This window comes from Fukomys damarensis, unplaced genomic scaffold, assembly GCF_012274545.1.
Source record: "Fukomys damarensis isolate Sample0158 unplaced genomic scaffold, DMR_v1.0_HiC HiC_scaffold_16, whole genome shotgun sequence".
Taxonomy (NCBI): domain Eukaryota; kingdom Metazoa; phylum Chordata; class Mammalia; order Rodentia; family Bathyergidae; genus Fukomys; species Fukomys damarensis.
In genome coordinates, this window is record NW_022900928.1 from 5,527,739 (window position 1) to 5,547,260 (window position 19,522).

At 42.9% G+C, this 19,522-nt stretch overlaps 1 protein-coding gene across 1 annotated transcript in view; it reads left to right on the forward strand.

Moving 5' to 3' along the window:
* The first annotated feature begins 5,411 nt into the window (after window positions 1-5,411).
* Slc5a12 (solute carrier family 5 member 12) overlaps window positions 5,412-19,522 on the forward strand; it is a 42,859-nt gene continuing 28,748 nt past the window's right edge. Inside the window, exons 1-6 of the mRNA XM_010603355.2 lie at window positions 5,412-6,067; window positions 8,185-8,250; window positions 9,419-9,470; window positions 10,518-10,585; window positions 14,856-15,010; window positions 15,102-15,242. Of these exons, the coding sequence (XP_010601657.1) occupies window positions 5,729-6,067; window positions 8,185-8,250; window positions 9,419-9,470; window positions 10,518-10,585; window positions 14,856-15,010; window positions 15,102-15,242 (821 nt within the window). The 5' untranslated portion in view covers window positions 5,412-5,728. The remainder of the gene's footprint in view (window positions 6,068-8,184; window positions 8,251-9,418; window positions 9,471-10,517; window positions 10,586-14,855; window positions 15,011-15,101; window positions 15,243-19,522) is intronic.

Sequence of the window (19,522 nt, forward strand, 5' to 3'; positions counted from 1 at the left end):
AGTCGTTAGTGTGTCGAAGCCACAGGTCCTACTTGAGTGCTTCCCTGTTGCGATAAAACCAAACTAGAAGGTGTCTAGTTCATGTTAGTCTCACTGAGAAGAGCGGGAAGAAGAGAGGAAGGTATCCAGGTGTTGGATGGTGAGGAGTGGGACCCAGCAAACACGCAGTGCTTAGCAACACTGCTGCAAAACTTCCTTGTTATTTTGGAAGCTGTGCTGTTCCAATTCTTTCCTTTCTACTCCTTTGGAGTGTTCAGTACTCTCAAAGCCCCCTTGCTTTCCCAGTAAAACTGCTCAGGGTGCGTTGGGACATTATTTTACATTACAGCCCCTATTGATAAGACTTAGAACCACAACTGCAAATTCAGCTATTAGGCAGGTAACTGGACTACCGGATGTTGTTGAGGGATGTGTGTCTGACAGGTGACAGTGCCTGCATCTCAACAGGGGTCTGAGGCATACATTAAACATGAAACATTATGAAGGCTGATGTTTGAGGCACCTGTGCGGACGTGGAGAATTTCTTCAGGTCTTAAGCACATTTCCATCTTTCCCGTGTTAACATCTCTGATATAGGAATGTGCCTTCTCCCTGCTGAGACACTGAATTGACTGATTCTGTTGACTTCACAATAAAATTGTTAACACATGATTACTGTGCCTTAAACACAGTGTGGACTTCACATGGAGGAAGAGAGTTTGGGCAACACGGAGTGCACCAAGCAGAGGGGCGGGAAAAGACGTGGGGCACAGCTAAACTTCAGAGCCGTAAGTTGGCGCTTTGCTTCATAAGCACCAAATGTTGAAACCAAACCATTCTTTGCTAAGAGAAGTCTGAAGCATTCTTCGTATACTGGATGAGCACTTTGAAATCCAAGACTGGTGAGGGTCACATAGATAATGCTGCTTCTGCATGAAATTTAGTGAACGGTCAGTGCTCAGCCTCAGGAGCTGCAGGCTTCTGCTATTTAAACTTGGACCTCCTGTATGCAGTGATACTGCTCTGGCCAGTTTTCCCCTGACCAAGTTGCTTACATGTTTTATGGGTTTAATATTAACATCTGGGTGTTAATATTTAATATAAACTATTTAAACCTCAGAGTCAAATTGGGTTGTGATTTTCTGCTGAGACCACTACAACAAAAATCTCTTGCATAATCAGAATATAGGTGGATCTGAGACATTTTGGATTAGTCCCAGTCTTGTGCAATAAAGGGACAAAAGCAACCAAGACAGCCATACGAAACTTTTGATTTCACAGTACAGATAAAAGTTATGTTTCTATGATACACAGTCTATCATTTGTGCGATAACAGTAAGTTTTAGAAAGTATAAATCTCCATTAAAATACTTTATTACTCCATTAAAATACTTTATTAATAAAAATGCTAGTGATCTACTCAGCCTTCAAGAGTCACTGTGTTTTGCTACTGGGGATTCTGGACTCCTAATCACGGTCATTTGTGGTTGCTTAAGGTTGAGGAGAATGCAGCAGGAAACTAGTACAACCAGTGTGGAAATTCATGTAGAGATTTCTCAAAGAACTCAAACTGGGAATCACATTTGATCCAGCTTTTCTCGTTTTGGGGGTCTTTCTCAGAAAGCTAAACACATCATATCACAGTGATGTGTGCATGTTCATGTTTATAGCAGCCCAACTCATAACAGCCAAATCCTGGAAGCAGACTAAGCGTCCATCAACAGATGAGTGGATAAAAGAAAATGTGGTGTTTACATTGATGGAATAGTACTTGGCTACAAAGAAGGAGAAATCTGAGACATTTGTAGGAAAATGGATGTACCCGGAAAATGCAGTGTTAAGCAAAGTAAGTCAGACACGCAAGCTTAAATATCACACACGTTCTCTCATTTGGATGAGGTGAAGTGAAAATAAAGTGCAAAACAAAGGGTTATGAGGCAGAAGCAGGGAGATAGATCGTTTGCTCATGGGAAGGGGGTCCAAGAGGTTGAGAGCAATGGAGGCAGAGAGGAAGAAGAAATATAAAGATTTAAGATGTGTTATGTGCAGGTTCCAACACCCACAATCAGTGGAAACATTACGTGTCATACATAAGAACTAAACGTAACACTGGCAAGCACAACGTGAAAATGGGGAAGGTGATTTAGAGGTGGGCGGGGGAGGTACACGGGGAGGAAGGGAATGAAGAAGCACTGTGCTGGGTACATGCACCTGCTCCTAACATGAACACGGGAAGGTGCTAAGTACAAATTTAAAAATATAAACAATAAACAATAAAGTTCTCCGCACAGATAGAGTTCCTTTCATGCAGCTTCTACGTCAAGAAGCCGCCTTTCCCCCCAGCAAGGGCCAGCAACTCCCGGTGCATTTGGGGTTTACCAGGAAGTTTCACTGACACGGCCACCTTCTAGGCCTTGCTCCTCATTCTAGTTCTTCTTATTTCTACCACATCTGGAGTCTTTTCCCTCAACGATGTCTTGGACCCTTCACCACCCTCTACTGGGGTCGGAATCAACTCCCTGTTCCCTGTCAGCGCTGATATTTTGCCGTCACTCGCGTTCTCCATGGCCTCTAGAACGACGAATTCCTTCCGGGGGCTTCAGCTCACTTTTCCCATCCAGCAGTGGAACCTGTGTGGGGCGGCAGCTGCAGCCCTGTGAAATGCACTTCTTGGAAATGACTCTGAACCCTATTCACGGGCTGCGGATGAATGATGAACTCGCAGGCAGAGAGCCCCAACCTCACACTTCCCCAGCAGAATTGGGGGGACCAGGTTCAGCATCCATGAGCAGTAATATTTTGAAAGGAATATTTTTTTTGAGCAATGAGTGCAATGGTGGACAGTAAACACGTGGTAAATAGTGCTGTAAATAGATGTGTGGCCATCCAAGCTTTCGTGTTCTATTTCTAAAGCACATGCAGGATAGATTCAGCCTAATTCCTAAGGGCCTGAGAATCCTCGGAAACTGAGTGGGCCTGGGCCTCAACTGAAACCACAGCTATGTTGGCCGCCGGCAAGAGTCAGCTTCCCTTGAAGCTTTGAAGACAGGCATTGATTGCTCTCTCTGGGGTTTCCCTCTCACAGAAGGCTGTCTGTCCACACTGAAAATCTGTTGCACAGTGTATCCTCTTCATCAGCGATCTTCGCTCCATCCTCCGGATAGGGGGACCCGGCCTCTGCGGTAGTAGGTGCCGTTTCACCTTGCCCTTGGCGTCTGGGAGATGCCCTTGTTCCTGGGACCTCACAAAAATAAGCTTCTAGCTGGCAAATGCTTTTCTGTGGCTTCCTCGCCTCTCAGCTTTCAGGGAACCCGACAGAGTTAGAGCCTTTGGAGGGAGGGAATGTTGGGACCGATTTGATCTTTTACCCAGAACACTAAAACTATCCTCCACATCAGCAATTAGGCTTTTTTGCTGTCTGATGTTTATGTGAACAGCACTTTGCTTCAAGAACATTTCCTCAGCATTTGCTGAGTTCTGTAAGAGGCACAGCTTCTCACACCTCAGGGGCTCATGGTACACAGTGTAGGCTGCTCACTGATCTGCGTCCTCTCTACCTTGGGGTTCAAAAGGGAGGAGCGCAATGCTTCCTTTCCCTCAAACACTTAGGGGGATCACTAGCCTTCAGGGTTGCAGCTCAGGCAACCTCAGGCTGAGCTCTGAGGAGAGACAGAGGTGGAGGAAGGGCTGGCTGGTCAGCAGAGCAGCCCGAATGCCATGTGTACTACATTTGTGGCTTCAGCGGGTATAACTGTGCACCCAGTACACTCACAATAATGGCATCAAAGATCACAAATCACAAGTCACCCTCACAGATGTGACAATAATGAAAGAATTTAGCATGGTACAAGAGTTACCAAAAACATGGCACAGAGACCCCAAATGAACACATGTTGTTCCAGAAATAGTGACTACAGGCTCACTTGATGAAAGGGCAGCACAAATCTTCATTTTGTAAGGACTAAACAAAACAGGAATATCTGCCAAGGACCATAAAGTGAAGCACAATAAAACAAAATGTACCTGTTCCTTATGATAAAAATAACGAAAACCCTACACAAAGGAGAAGATAATGAAGATGTGTTTGTCCCTGAATACTGATCATATCAAAACCACACATCTAGAGGAGACGTTTACATAGCAAGGTGCAGACAGCTCCAGGCAGTCTTCACATCCTTATTCATAACTGAACACCAACTCCAGCTGCCAGGACTGCCTCACACCTGGTGCAAATCCGTGGGGTGAATTTGAGAGGGAAGATGGTATTCCAACAAGTAATCAGAGTTACTCGGTTGTTCAGATGTGAAAAAGTGTTTGACTGAAAGTGTTTCTGTTTGGGGGCCATACGGATAACGACAGTTTTCTACTGTTTGTGTTCTTTATTATTCTCTTATTTTCTCTAATGGCTGCTGTTTACTGGGTACATGGACGAGACCAGCGACGGTGAACCTTTTAGAGCTTTCAGTGATGAACAGCCCAGTGTGGCGCGGGTGCCTTCGGCTTGCCGCGACTGGACTAGGCCTTCTGCCTTTGTCTCCAAGGAACTGGTCATTTGTGACATGAGTCGGACTGCGAAAGCCCCACACACAGAATGCTTATGGTTACGGAGGATGGCTGCAGAGGTTCAAGCCAGCACAAGTGAGGGGCTGCATAGGAGTTGAGGTCGGGGGTGGGAAGGGCTGTGCAGTTCTGGGGAGACCAGTGATCTTGCATGGTGTGGGTGGGGATGTAGGACACAATCGAGGGGAGAGGAGAGGCAGGAGCAAAACAGAGAAACTGGAGGTCCTGCTTGGCAATTAGGCCTCGCAAGAGCAGAAGCAGGAGTCTGTAGCTGGTTTTCACCATCCGACCTTCTCTCGTTTGTCTTGTCCCCATTTGACTAATGCACTGGGTGCAAGTAAAGCACTTAGTACGAGGATGGAGAAGAGAGAGCTGCGGGCAACAGGTGATCTATTCATTTTTGGTTAATCCATTGCCTGAGCCAAGGCAGTGTTATGTTCAGGAACGCTCCACTTGAAGCACAAAAAGTAGGCCACCGGGTGGATATTTTCACCTTTCGTTTTACAGCTTAGGGTAAAGAAAGTCAGGAAGCTGGAGACTGAAAGACTTGCACTGGCTTTGTAGGGTCTGATCCCTGTGTACCTGGTGGAACTCAGGAGAGAGGACTTGAGCACATGCCTCCCTGGGTTCCAGGTCCCCACTCCTTCCCTACACACCCACTGCCTCTGGCGACCTCCTCACACTTCCTTCCTCTGGACCGAGATGCCTCTCTGAGATGCGGGCTGCACTTTCCAGAGTCCATGTCCCTAATTAAAAACGCTGAGGAGGTCAACTTTTATCACTGGGGTGCTTCTCAGTAATGTTTAACCTTGACTTAGGAAAAAAAAAAAAAGCCAGGAGATAAAAGCACACCGTGTGATGGGACCATTCCACCCCCAGGAGTTATTAACTTTAGAGCACATCTGATTTCCTCCTCTTCGGTAGACGCTTAGGGAGAGGAGCAGGAGGTTCTTGGCTGGGATTGCACCGCAAGACCTCATCTCTCCGTACCAACTCCCCCAGGAGCCGTCTTCCACCCTGTATCTTGAAGGTCTTCCTCCAGCGTAACCTGGAGTTTGATATCCACGTGGTTGTCCTCAGCCTCTTAAGGGAACCACAGCCTCCCTGTCAGAAGCCCTCTGTTTCCAGCTTTGCTTTGGGATACACCCGCAGGGACCTGTCTGGATCCTTCTCCTAGTTTCCCCTCAGCATGCAGGTGAAGAGCTTTGCAGCATGGGACTATGTTGTCTTTGCATCCCTCTTTGTTATTTCCTCGGGGATCGGGGTGTTCTTTGCCATTAAGGAGAGGAAAAAGGGAACATCTAAGGAGTTCCTGGTAGGCGGCAGGCAGATGTCCTGCGGCCCTGTGGCCTTGTCCCTGACAGCTAGCTTCATGTCGGCGGTCACGGTCCTGGGGACCCCTTCCGAGGTCTACCGCTTTGGTGCCTCCTTCATCCTCTTCTTCATCGCCTACACATGTGTTATCATCTGCACATCGGAGCTCTTCCTCCCTGTGTTCTACAGATCTGGCATCACCAGCACCTATGAGGTAAGAGGGCTGCCCCTTCTCCCCCACTGCAGCAGGAGTGGAAGTCACTCTTCTCCCCTCTTGAGGTGCCCCTCTTCTTTTCCAGTCCTCCACTGTGCGCATCCTCTTGATAGGGAAGCTGTCGGCTGAAGAATACATACCGACTCCCTGACATTTCAAGACAATTAGCATTATATAAAAAAAAAAGATTTACTATTTTTAGGGAAAAGCCTATGCTTTGCCTACAGACACACCTGCTTTTCCCCACCGTAGCCTGAAACTCACCACGTCAAGTGCACAGGGCAACTGCAAAGACCAAATGAGCCTCGAGTGCATTGTCTTGTTTATGGGATGAGCTCAGGAAAAGATCTTTCGTGCTATTGTTATCAGCATAATTTTCCTGGAAAGCATGAAGAATGCGTACCACAATCATAATACTTGCCACAAATATCATAATCTTCCAGCTGGGAAAACTGAGACACAGATAACCAAGTCATGACTCAAAAGTAGATAAATCTGTTGAAAATCTGATTTACCTGTGTCCCTAATGAGCTGACTTTGCTTCAGATACTAGGGGGGTTTTTAAAAATTAATTTCATTGGTACAATTTAGATAGAAATAATGATCACATTTATCATGGGGAATTTGTACCTGTACATAATATACCTGGATTTCTCTTTTTTTTCCATTCCCCTCCCCTCCCTTCAACCCCTCCTCCCCTCCTTATTTACAAAACATTGTTTCCACGTCGTCCTTCTTTCTCATTTTTTTCTTTTCCCTTTCTTCCTTAGCCCCTCCTCTCACCAGCGTGTTCTGGAACAGGCTGTCCACAGGCCGAGTCTGCTGCACCCCTGGTGACTAAGGGCAGTCAGTAGGATCCCACTGGATTCCGAATCCTTTGCTCAGGGTTATCTCACACTTGATCATTTCTACCATGCATGTGACCGATGCCTTTGTTCTTGTGCTGGGTTTACAAAGAGAAGCTCACGGATTATAGTGCAGTGGACCCCTCTTCCCAAAGGTACAGGGTTGCAGCCCAAGCTGTCTCCAGCATGGAGGTTTTGCTGCTTTCCATCCCATGATATTTGAAACATTCAATCCCCATTGCCTTGCCCTGCCTCTGTTAGAACATTTCCTTCATAGCTGGGACCTTGGTCACCTGTCCACTGGACTGTACTTTCCTCCCCAGTGAGTGAGTTTGTCACCAGACAATAAGAGGATCCTTCACTGGGGACTCTGGACACCTAGCAGGGCCAGTTAGAACATGTGAGCGAGATTGAAACCAGGTCACAATTCTACCAAGTACTCTTTATTTCAGAGAAGGATCCACTGTAAATCGTAAAGGGTTATGTACCATTTCTGGGAAGAGTACCAATCAGTAGGTAGTTGATTAAAATGATTTTCATAATTCGTGTACTAAAGAAATACCGAGTAGCGACTACACCCAAGAAAGTGAATCTTTTAGTCATTTGCTACTTTATTATACAGAAGGACGTACATTGGGGTGATTTGTGGACACACATCTTTCGGAATCCTTGCACAAACCTTGGCTGACCTCCATCAGTAAATCAGACCCTGCCATGTAGAGTTTTTCCAACTCAGGGCTATTGCTGTAGCCTCCTAATTGGTCTCCCAGTGCCAAGACTCACCCACCCACCCCATCAGTCCAGATCTGCCGCATCAATTCTCCTCAAACAGACCTCTGATCATGGCTCTTTTCTTCTCAAAATCTTCAGTGATTTTCCCTTGCTATTACAAAGTACACATCTCAGGCTACAGCCACAATGAAAACCAGAAAAATAAGCTACATTTGGGGCAGTGGGAATATAGCAGGAACCAGTGGCTTCAGCCAGTCCCTTAGAAAGAACCATATGGTGAAAGTCAGCAGGCCTGGGTTTTGTTCTTTTTGACCATGATGAGAAGCATGTAAAGGAGGTAAGTTTTAATTCACTTTGGGCTTTAATAATCCATGCTTTTTTTGGCCCTCTGTTTCCAAGGACTCATAGCATAAAATCATACTCAAAGACCACAGCAGCTAGCTCAGAGAACTATCAAAGAGACAAAGCAAAGGTCTTTATAGAGCTCTTCCCCAAACTCGCTAACCTTGCTACTCCTTCCTCTCTCTCTGTTCTGCTTAGTACCTACAGCTGCGCTTCAACAGACCAGTTCGCTACGCAGCGACTTTCATCTACATCGTGCAGACGGTAAGAGAAGGGCTGATGCAGACGTGGAAGATGGGGTCACCGCCTGAGTTGTGTCTATTTGGGGCCAATTAGCCCAATTTAAGGACAGACTTGGTACTAAGAAGCCCTTACTTTCTTTCTAAAGGAGCACTTTTAAGAAACATAAGAGAGACGTGTGCATTGCGTACATTCCATAGATCTGGACTAATAATATCAAACGAACCATTATGAGCTATAAAGAAAAATCGTTTTCTTCAAATGTACTTTTCTCGTGCTTAACCTGTACAAAATTTAGATATGGGATGGTCTGGTAACTGATTTTTTAAAAAATTGGTTAAGTGAGTTGAACCAGAAATGCTTTGTTGTTTGTTTTGCCGAAAGTCTCTTTAAGGCAATGTTCTGCACCAGTGCCCGGATTTCCCTCCACGGGGGACTCCTTTCGGGTCCGGTAGGCTTTGGGTGCTTTCTCGCCACCCACCACTGGGGGGCGCCCCGCTACTGACCAGGTGCTTTCTGCTAGCAGAGATCCTCCTCTCTTTTAATGGAAACTTCCACCTAGTGCCTGGGCACTTGAGCAAGAGGACGGGAGGAAAACAACGTCTCTTGACGCTGCCATGCATCTTTTAAATGGTGGAAGTGCGTTTAAAATAAAATTGGAAGGGAGCCCGTTTCCATCAAGGTAGCCACTGTAGTGGGTGAGTTATGTGGGGATTCCTCGTGACAAGTCTTTCCTGTGCGGTTCGTCTCTTCACAGATTTTTTTCATCTCCACTCCATACTCCACATTACAACCAATTGTTGAAATGTACTTGGGCTCTCCAGTAGTGCATCCTCTGAAGGCAGCAGGGGCCTCTCTGGGATGTGTGTAGGAGAGGAAGGGCAAAGGAAAAAACTCAGTTTAAAATTAACGTGTCTTTAGAAATACGCCCAGTACAAACACAGCGTCTTTAAACTGACAGTGATGGTCCGAATCTGAGCCTCTTCCTCCACCCGATGGTTTCCACAGCTCTTGGCCGACCTAACAGTCATTAGTACAGCGGTGCATGCTTTCGAACAGCGTGGCTGCGAATGCAATGCAGAGTGAGCGAGTGGAAGGAGAAACATCTCCGAGGTCCATGAAGAGCTTTCCAGGCGATTTCCCCTCGGTGTCGCTTTTGTTTCATGTCCACCGAATCCTTGTTTCCCCCCAGATCCTCTACACGGGAGTGGTGGTGTATGCGCCGGCCCTGGCACTCAATCAAGGTGAGAGCTCCCAGCACCCCCGGGCGTACTGCGTCCTCTCTACGCCTGATCTCGCCCTAGAGAAATGTGCACACCGCACCTTTTTAGGGGACGACACTCTGGTCAGTGTGACCGAGGTACGGCAGTCGTCCCCACCAATATCTAAAACTTTGGTACTGGGAATCGAACTTGGGTCCTTGTGCTTGCGAGGCAGGCGGCGGAACCACTGAGCTAAATCCATGGCCCAATTACTTGATTTTTATCTCACGAAACTGGCTGTTTCTAAACATCTGGCTTGATAGCTTTTGTGTTTTTCATTTGTTTTTTTTGTTTCATTTAAAGGATGGTAGCTTTGGTACGGTGTCGGCATAACCACAGAGTTAAGTCATCTAAATCTGTGCACATTTTACCTTTCTTAGTGATTTCGTGAATTAGCTGATCTGAGTGCAAAAGTAAAAGTGTTTATAGTAATAACATGAAGGTGTACAGTTGACCCTTTCAAGAGAATAGAAGCCTAGAAACGAAAATGAAAGAAAGGAAAAGAAATTTCACAGTTACATGTGCCACATGGAAAGCCCTTAATGTTCCATTAAATTGGACTATGTGCTTATCTTGAAAAGTCTTAGTTTCCCATTCATGGTGGTTTCTGATCATTCAGACTAGCTTTGTTACCAAAAAAGAACAAAAAGCAAAAAACATTTGACCTGGGCCAGGCATTTAAATCCACATTTCCACCTCCTGCCTTGCAAGAGCAAGGACCAGAGTTCAATCCCTGGTACAAAAAAGAAGGAAAGAAAGAAACAAACAAAAAAACCCAAAACAAACATTTGAACCAAAGGTGGAAACAACAGAATCTTAGGAGAAAAAAAAAAAAATTGACGGAACAACTGCCTTGAGGCATGAAAAAGTAATCGTCCTCTTCCGAGGTGGTAAAATTTCTCGAGGAAAACGAATTTGATTTCCCTTAGGCCGCAAGAACACTGACTCACACAGTGTGAGTTTTCTGCACAAGGCTCTGGCTGACACTCTGATCAGGGAAACTGCTTTCCTGTTCTTCTCCTTTGCCAGTGACCGGGTTTGACCTGTGGGGCTCTGTGTTTGCCACGGGGATTGTCTGCACGTTCTACTGCACCCTGGTAAGTATCTCACAGAAGAACACAGGGCGGTGATGCTCCCTAACACTGGTAAGACGAACCTCCTGCTGTCTGATTATAGAAGAAGCTGCCTTCCCCAAACTAAGCACAGGTATGTCTGTCAGAGGATCTGCCAGCCTCCAGAGGAAGACACTTTTCCATTTGAAATCCTTTTCTGCACTAGCAGCTTTGAGAATTTGGGCACTGAGTTCATTCAAGAAAGTTCCACCCTTGAGAGAAGGTTTGATGAGAGAAATAGCTCCCTGAGCAGAGGACAATGACCCCATGATGTTTCTGAAAAATGCATCTGCTGCCCATGCTTGTTGAGAAGTACTAGGTAGGGTTTATACTTTACCGCCTGCCCCCTCAGGACCTTGTGCTTCCAAGGCAGGTGGCAGCACCACTGCTAAATCCTGGGCCCATTCGAATCCTTTTTTTTTTTTTTTTTAAAGAGAAATTTAAGAGACAGGACACATGAAAATGACATACTGTTGAAAATGACATGACTTGTTTCTAATTTGTTGTGCTATTATTAAACATCTGAGAGCTGCAGTTAAAACATTCCAAGTTGTTCCTTCCATCTTTATTGGTTTGGAAGATTTAGCACAGAAAACTCTCTGGGTTCTAGAACAGCAGTACCAGCGTGGCATTGATTCCAAGACTTTACGTTCAAGTATGCACCATTTTTTTAACCTCTGTATCTGACTCAAATCAGAAACCATTTTTTAAAAAAATTAAACAGTTTGCTTTTTAAACTTCACCTGGAATCCTTACTCTTTCTGAATCATTACACCATGTTCTGGCTATATTTAACCTGTTAAGGACATGCGAGAGCTGGCAGGACAGTTGGAATCTCTTTCCTCCTCTGCAAAATAAGTAAAAAGTATCCACACATTATCATATCACAATTACTGCTGCCATATCGAAAGCCCCTAATATTCAATTTAATTGGACTATGTGCTTATCTTTAAAAGTATTAGTTTCCCATTCATGGTGATTTCTGATCGTTCAGACTGGCTTTGTTACCAAAAAAGAACAAAAGGTACAGAATCTTAGGAGAAAAAAAAATTGACAGAACAACTGCCCCGAGGCATAAAAAAGTAATCAGACTAAACATGTATTGTGCAATTATGTGCATATTATTTAACCTTTGTGATATGTATCATATGAATACATGATTTAAAAATGTCCTTATCTTTCATTTTTATACTTGCAAATGCAACCATTTTGTCATACCAAAGTTTTATCTCCATCTTTCTTTCCCTTCTTATGATATGGTTCTCACAGATCTCTTCCCACCTTGTTCCTCTTTCCACTCTGAATCCATGTGATAAGTTACTCTGAGGCACCTGCCTGTGGAAGAAAAAATTACATGCTGGTTGCCACGACGTTTTGATGCATTATCAGGATATGATACCTCCCCAAAGGAAACCTTTTCCCAAAAAATACAGTAACAAAATAGTACAGCCAAATACTTTAAATAATAACAGAAATAATTTGAATGGATTATCAGGGCTGCTATCTGGAAGAAGTGAGTAAACAGAAAGAATGGGATTGATGAGAACATCGCTACTACGGAGGTGTTGAACCTTGGTCTGATGGCAGAGTAGAGGAGTGCAGTCAGCCGTGGTCACTGAGAGGAGCCCCAGTGTTGTGGGTCAGTGATACACTTTGACTCTTGTGAAGAAAAGGTGCAAATCCTCTCTGAAGGACAGAATAGGAGATCCAACTTAAGTCCAGTTGGAGTTTCTGAGGAGAATCAAACATCAAGAATACCTACCACATTTCCAAAAAGTATAGCTTGAAATTCTTCAGAATTGAAAAAAGTAAGAATCCACAGAATTGCAAAACACAACTTTAATGGCTACAGAAGAGTCAGAGGGGACGGAGGCACCTACAAAGGGACACCATAGGCAGACATTTTAGCACCAACAATGGAAGCCAGAGACAATAGCACAGTCTCTTCAAAGCACAGAGAAGAAACAACTGACAACCTATAATTTTATCAACAAAACTATCTTTCAGGAATTGAAGGAATTGACAGGCAAGAAAATTTAGCAGCAACAGATATTCCACTAAGATAAGTCTAGAGAAACTATCTCTGCTCCATCTCTCCTTTCGAGCCAGACCAGAGAGTTTAGTGTCTCACCAAGATGGCAGCCTGTGTATGTTTCTGTCTCACCAAGATGGCAGCCTATGCCTGCACCCATGTTGCAATCTCTTTACTCTGATAATCTGGTAGATGCATAGTATGTGGGGAAAATCAGTGGAAGACATTAAAAACTAACCAATTCTTGCCATCCAAAGTGTACAATAAAATGAGGTAGACTTTAGAGCCCAGACAGCACAGATTGGTGACATATGTAAAGGGAAAGGAAGTCTTGTTTTGTGAAAATCCAAGAATTCATGGTGACTATAATATGACTTCTGATGAATTCTTGGAGAAGTGGTTTGTTTTCTTGCATATCAAACTGATGTTTAGCTTTGTACAGATTTTTCTGTAACAAATGTCAAGCAGTCTCTGACAGCTAAAGATTTTGATAGCTGGTTTTCATATTACTAAAGTATGAGGTTGAGATTTGGGTTTGGAAGGCTTAACATCTTTAAAGAAAATCAAGATAGTGCCATCTAAGAGGTGGAAGAGAAGACATTTATTGTTCCCCAAATATGATTTGAACAAAATATATAAATGAAATGCTTTTAGCAAGAACCTTAATATTTAGTTTCAAACTAAATTTTAATTGCAAAAAAGGTTGGGACAACCCAATGTCTTCTTTCTCTTCCAGCTAAAGATAAAGCTTGTCATCTTCTCACAGAAGTTCTTGACACTCTGGAGGAGTAACTTGGGATAATTCTATTTTTCAGTGTTAAAAATATCACATCTTTCCTTTTCCTGGTGCTTATGAGTTTTCAAAATGCATTTTTTAAAATATATCACTTCATTTAATCTTTCCCTATTTGGTTATCCCACCCTCGCTGTGGCCCTCAGGGCTTCTGTCCATGGAATACCACGCAGTCTCTCTTCCTCCACCCTTCTCCTGGCCAGCATGTTCTCCACTAGAATTCTGCACTGGGGAAACATTTTGGGAGAGCAATTAATTTAGAATCCCCAAGGACGGGATTTGGAAGTTGCCTATTTTTCTTTTAATTTCCTCAGGCGGCTCTAGTGAGGTGCCAGATTTAATAACTACTGATTTGACCTTTTCCCTAATCTCTCTATCCCAAGTCTCCTATCATCTTCATCTTCAGGATGCTGGTTTCCTCACCTCACTCTTTGACCACCCTGTACCTCAACAACTCCTTCCTTATGAATTTGTGATTGAACATTCCTTCCTAGTTTTCTCTTCTTTCTCAGTTTGCTGTCATCTCTATTTCCCAGAGTATATTTTCTTCACTGTCATTTGTTTCATTCAAAGTGTCTCTATTTTACAAGCTATAGCCAGGTGATCATATTGAATTCTCTTATTTCTTCATCACCTATTTAGCTGAATCACAAGTTTTGATGATTTTTACCACTCAGATGTCTTTCAAATACATCAAATTCCTTCTCTCTCTGCCCTACTTCAAACTTCCCACCATTGTGGGCAAGAGTGACTGGAAGAAACTAACTGGTCTCTTGACTCCTTTCCTTGCAGTTTACAATTCATTATCCACACAACCACCAAACTACTGTGAAACAAACGACAAAGCCTGTCATTATATAACTCTTTTTAATACTCTTTCCTTACTCTTGACAGATCATGGAAGTAGCCTTGCCACGATTTGTCTGCTCTGGCCTCTAACAAATTCAGCAGCCTCCTCTTTGGGCCTGTCACAGCTTGGATCTGTACATTATGTTCCAACTTTCCTTCATTTCCTAGGGACTCTTACTTTGTGAGGGTCTGATCTTCCCTTCGTCCTCAATACCTGGTAGGTTTCTACTTATTCTTTAGCTTGACAGTCGAGTTCTCAAAACCAGATCAACATGCCTTACTGCGTGCTTCCCTAGTAACCGTCTTTCGTGGCACTCTGTAAGTTTAAGTTAATAGCTGTTTTGCAATCTATCATCCAATTCTTTCATTAGATTATGAGCTCTGTTAATTTAAGGAAGAGGCCTTTTTTTTTTTGCTTTCCATTTTATTTGCATATTTAACATAGAAGATAAAGCAAGTTAAAGACGCCCTGTCACTATCACTGAGTTAATGGAGGAGCGGTTACAGCTGGGAAAACTGTTCCAATATGAAGTGGTTGCAGACCTCAGTCTCAATCGTGCGTGTGATGCTCTTCATTGCAGGGAGGATTAAAAGCAGTGGTGTGGACAGACGCCTTCCAGATGGTGGTCATGATTGTGGGCTTCTTAACGGTTCTCATTCAAGGATCCATTAAAGTTGGTGGGTTCCACAACGTATTAGAGCAAGCAGCAAATGGGTCCCGACTACATATAGTTGAGTATGTCCACGGCTACTTTTTACACTTCGTAAGACTTAAAATGCGTGCTATCGTCATCTAAAACAACATCTGTGTTCTCTGTGTCTCGCAGTTTTGACGTAGATCCTCTCCGGAGGCACACTTTTTGGACCATCTCAGTTGGAGGAACTTTTACATGGCTCGGCATTTATGGAGTAAATCAGTCCACCATCCAGAGATGCATCTCTTGCAAAACAGAGAAGCATGCTAAGCTGTAAGTTACAGATCAGAAAAAGTTCTGTTTTCTTTTACCTTATTGAGCTCTTGTGGTATGTTTCCTGTGGATGTACGTGTATAGGAAACAGAAAGAAATGGAATGATTTATTTAACTCTTTTAACAATTTTTCAAGTTAATTAATACTAATTCCACTTCTACAAGAGACTAGCAGAGCTAGGTTTGAACTGAAGTCTGCCTACCTGTGCTGTCACTCACATGCTGCCTCTGTTTACTGCAAAATCATTAGGCTAAATGCTGCACTATGGCTCTTGCTTCAGAGATAAACAACATATGGTTTTGCTCAAACTTTCCATGATGAGAGGCACCTACTCTCCAGTTGGTTCAAAGATTATTTTTTGATGTGTTAAAAGGTAAACAGGCAAAATACAATTTTAAGTGTTTATTTGAGCAAACAGTAAGCACAAATCAGGGAATTTCAAATTTGAAATGGTCTGGGGACTCTACTCAAGAAAGACAGTGGGAGGCTTTTGCAAAATGAACATAGAAGTTGTGTTAGTCATCTTTTCCATCAATGGAACATAGTACTCAACAACCACAATTTAAAGGAGAAGAGTGTTTGCCTCGTGGTTTTAGGGTATTTGGTCTCTGGTTGACTGAATCTAAGGTGGAAACATCATGGCAGAAAAGGCAAAGTGAAGCAATGCTGCTTAGTGCCTGGCTGAGAGGATCCAGAGTCAGGCAAGAGTCCCACATATAGGAGTCCCAGAGTCACAGCTCCAAGACTCACTCAGACACATCTGGAAGTGTGATTTACTAACCCTTGGGCCACTTTCAAGCCAGACAAATTGACATGACTCAGCTAACCCACCGCATTTTACCCTTGTCCAGTTAAAACCCTAACATCTTTTGAAACCATACTTGATGTCTACATAAAGACAGTAACAAGTTTGCAATTTTGCCTAAGATTCCATGACTATCCTCTTTACAACCAAAAATATAATAATCCCTTTTGCAAAGTCTTAGCAATTTAAAAATTTTTAAAATTCATTGTTTATTGGTACAATTGAAGTCAATATGGAGATACCTCAAAAAGCTAGGATTAGAGGTCCTGTTTGACGCAGCTATTCCCCTGCTGGGTATCTTCCCAAAAGAATTAAAAGAATCATACCACTGTGGTATATGTGCACCTATGTTTATAGCAGCACAGTTTGTGATAACTAAAACTTGGAAACAACCCAAATGCCCATGGACTGGTGACTGGATAATTTTAACATTTTTTAAAAGTCCAAGTCAGTCTTTTCTTGTGAACCTCTGTAAAAGTACACACACACACACACACACACACACACACACACACACACACACAAATTCATATAACTCCAAGGTACAATGGCACAGGGTAAAAATTTCTAGTTGTTTTCCCATTAAATTTATTGGTACATTTAGAGCAAACAGTACAGTTACATTTATCATTGGGATCTTGTACCTTTACATGATGTATCTTGGTTCTTGTTTTTTCCCCATACACCTGCACTCCCTTCACCCACTTCACCCTTCCCTATTTACAAAGACTCTGTTTCCATTTTTTCCTTTTCACATTTTTTCTTTTCCCTCATTTCCTTTTCCCTCCCCTTCCCACTTACCCTTTAGCCATTTTCTTCCTATTTCACACCCTCAATTATACCATTTGAACCTTATTTACACTTTTACATTTTCACATCAGAGAAACTATTCAGTATTTATACATGTGTGTCCTATTTATTTCACTTAAGAGTATAGCTTCAATGTGCATCCATTTAGCTATAGATATTTCTAGTTTCCCATTTTTTATGGCTGAGTAGTACTCCATTTTATAGAAAAAACACACCTCCTTTATCCAGTTGATAGGCTCCAGTTGATGGGCATTTGGGCTGTTTCAAAGTATTAGCTATTATGAACTGTGCCACTATAAACATGGGTGCACATATGTCACTGTGCTATGATACTTTTAATTCTTTTTGAAAGATACCCAGCAGAGGAACATCTGGGTCAAATGGAAACTTTAATCCTAGTTCTTTGAGGTATCTCCATACTGATTTCCACAGTGGTTGCACCAGTGTTCTTCCACCAACTTCCACCAACAATGGAGAAGGGTTCTTTTCTCCCCACAGCCCCACCAGCATTTGTTTTTGATTGATTTCTTGATAGCAACCATTCTTTCTGAGCTAAGGTGGAATCTCAGTGTTGTTTTCATTTGCATCTCTCAAATGACCAGTGATGTTGAACATTTTTTCACATATTTATTTTCTGCTTTTACTTCTTTGTCTGAAGAATGTCTGCTCATTTTAGATACCTGTTTTTGAATTGGGTCTTTGTATTTGGGGGTCTGATTTGTTTGAGTTCTTTATATATTCTAGATAGTAGTCCTTTGAGGAGTGGCTGGTAAAATTTTTTCCCCACATTGTAGGTTGTTTCTTACCTCTGTTGGTGATTTCTCTTGCACTGCAGAAAGTTTTTAATACAATTAGATCCCAGTTATTGATTTTTTGTGCAAGTTCTAATGCTGCTGAGGATTTGTTCATAAAGTCTTCTCCTATGCCAATGTCTTTGAATGTTCTACCTAACTGATCTTCCAGCAAATTTAGTGTTTGTGTTTTCATATTTTGCTCTTTAATCCACTTGGATTTTAGTTTAGTACATGGTGAAAGATAGGGATCAAATTTTAATCTTTGGAAAGTTGAAAGCCAGTTTTTCCAGCACCATTTATTAAAGAGGCTCCTTTGTCAAAGATGAGGTAGCTGAGGATGTCTGGTGTTGTTTCTGCATTTTCTAATCTATTCCACTGATCCTCAGGTCTGTTTCTTTGTCAGTACCATGCTGTTTTTATCATGATGGTTTTGTAGTATAGGTTCAAGTTGGGAATTGTGATACACACTGTCTCTGTTGCCTAGAATGGTTTTTGCTGTTCTAGGTCTCTTCTGGTGAACATATCTATTTTTAAAGGGAGAAATAGGCAAATAGGAAAGAATCAGACCACAGCAATGCTAAAATGTAACAGGGCCAATATTAAATCTTGTAGTCCATCTCTGCCATCTGGGACACAACAGTGGAAAAATGAATTGTAGAGAGCTCGGGTGGCCTAAGCCTGTGGCCCTGTTAGGCCCACCTGTGCTCTGTAGCTTTTTTTGGAAAATGTTTTATATTTATGATATTTTTAACTTTGGGGGGCTCCTACTGTGCCTTTGGATTTATTTTTACAGCTTCATGCCTTCCCTCTTAGACCTTATTTTGAAGCTTGTGTCGAAGCCTTCCTGATCCCACAAAGTGTGCATTTTGCATGCTGACAAAACTGCATGGTGTGGACCATGCCAGTGTCTGCTATCAGTGGGAGCAGGAGCTGGGCTGTGGGTGTGATGGCCTCTGAATAACACAGTGGCTGAAGGCACAGTGAAATGAATCTGGGGACCCAATTTCCTAGGTGGCTTTGATCATGCAGGGGGCCCAGGTGCTCTCTTTTCGATGAAAGTTTGACACTTTTGCATCTTTGCTGAGTAGGGTCTTATTGATTGCTGAAATGACCTCAGGGGTCTTTTTAAAAAATCTCTCTACAAAGAACTTGATTAACCTTTAAGAAACTAATTTTCTTTAGCAGCCATACCTTTTTTAGTCTCAACTTTACACATGTCTCATCTGGGCAAAAATGTAAGCTTTACATTTTTTCTCTTGATTCTTATTATAAATTTCTCTAAAAACAGCCAACACTACTCATGACAGAACTTAAACTGAAATATCTTAAAATTTCCCCTGCCAGATCTATTAGTTCATAATCCTTAAACTCAGCCTCTCAGTCCTCCGACATGGGCAAAGTGTACACAGATTTCTTTCTTATTTTTATTTTATTTTTTGCCAGAGTGCAACATGCGTGGCTTCTTGTGCACTTGCCAGTATTGTCTTGTTCCCAGTTAATACCTCCTAATCGTGGCCTTTACTGTCTACATTCCTATCAGCACACTGATTTTCTGAGCTCTGACATGAATCCTTAGCAGGCTCTGCTCATAGCTTTCAGAGACTATGTGGCCCACTTCAGATTTGCTCTAATTCTTCTCTCAAACGAGTTCTGCAGACTTCTGAACCACACAGCCAAGTGCAACCCCAGAAGCAATCCCACACTTAGCACCAATTTTTGAACTATCAATGTTACCCCCCTAGGATACGATATCCAGCAGCCACAACTTAAAGGATGAGAGGTTTGATTAGAGAGAGGATTCAGTCTGAGAAGAGTGTGGTGGAACAAAGATGTCATGGTGGCTGTGAGGCAGAGTAGGAAACAGTGCCAG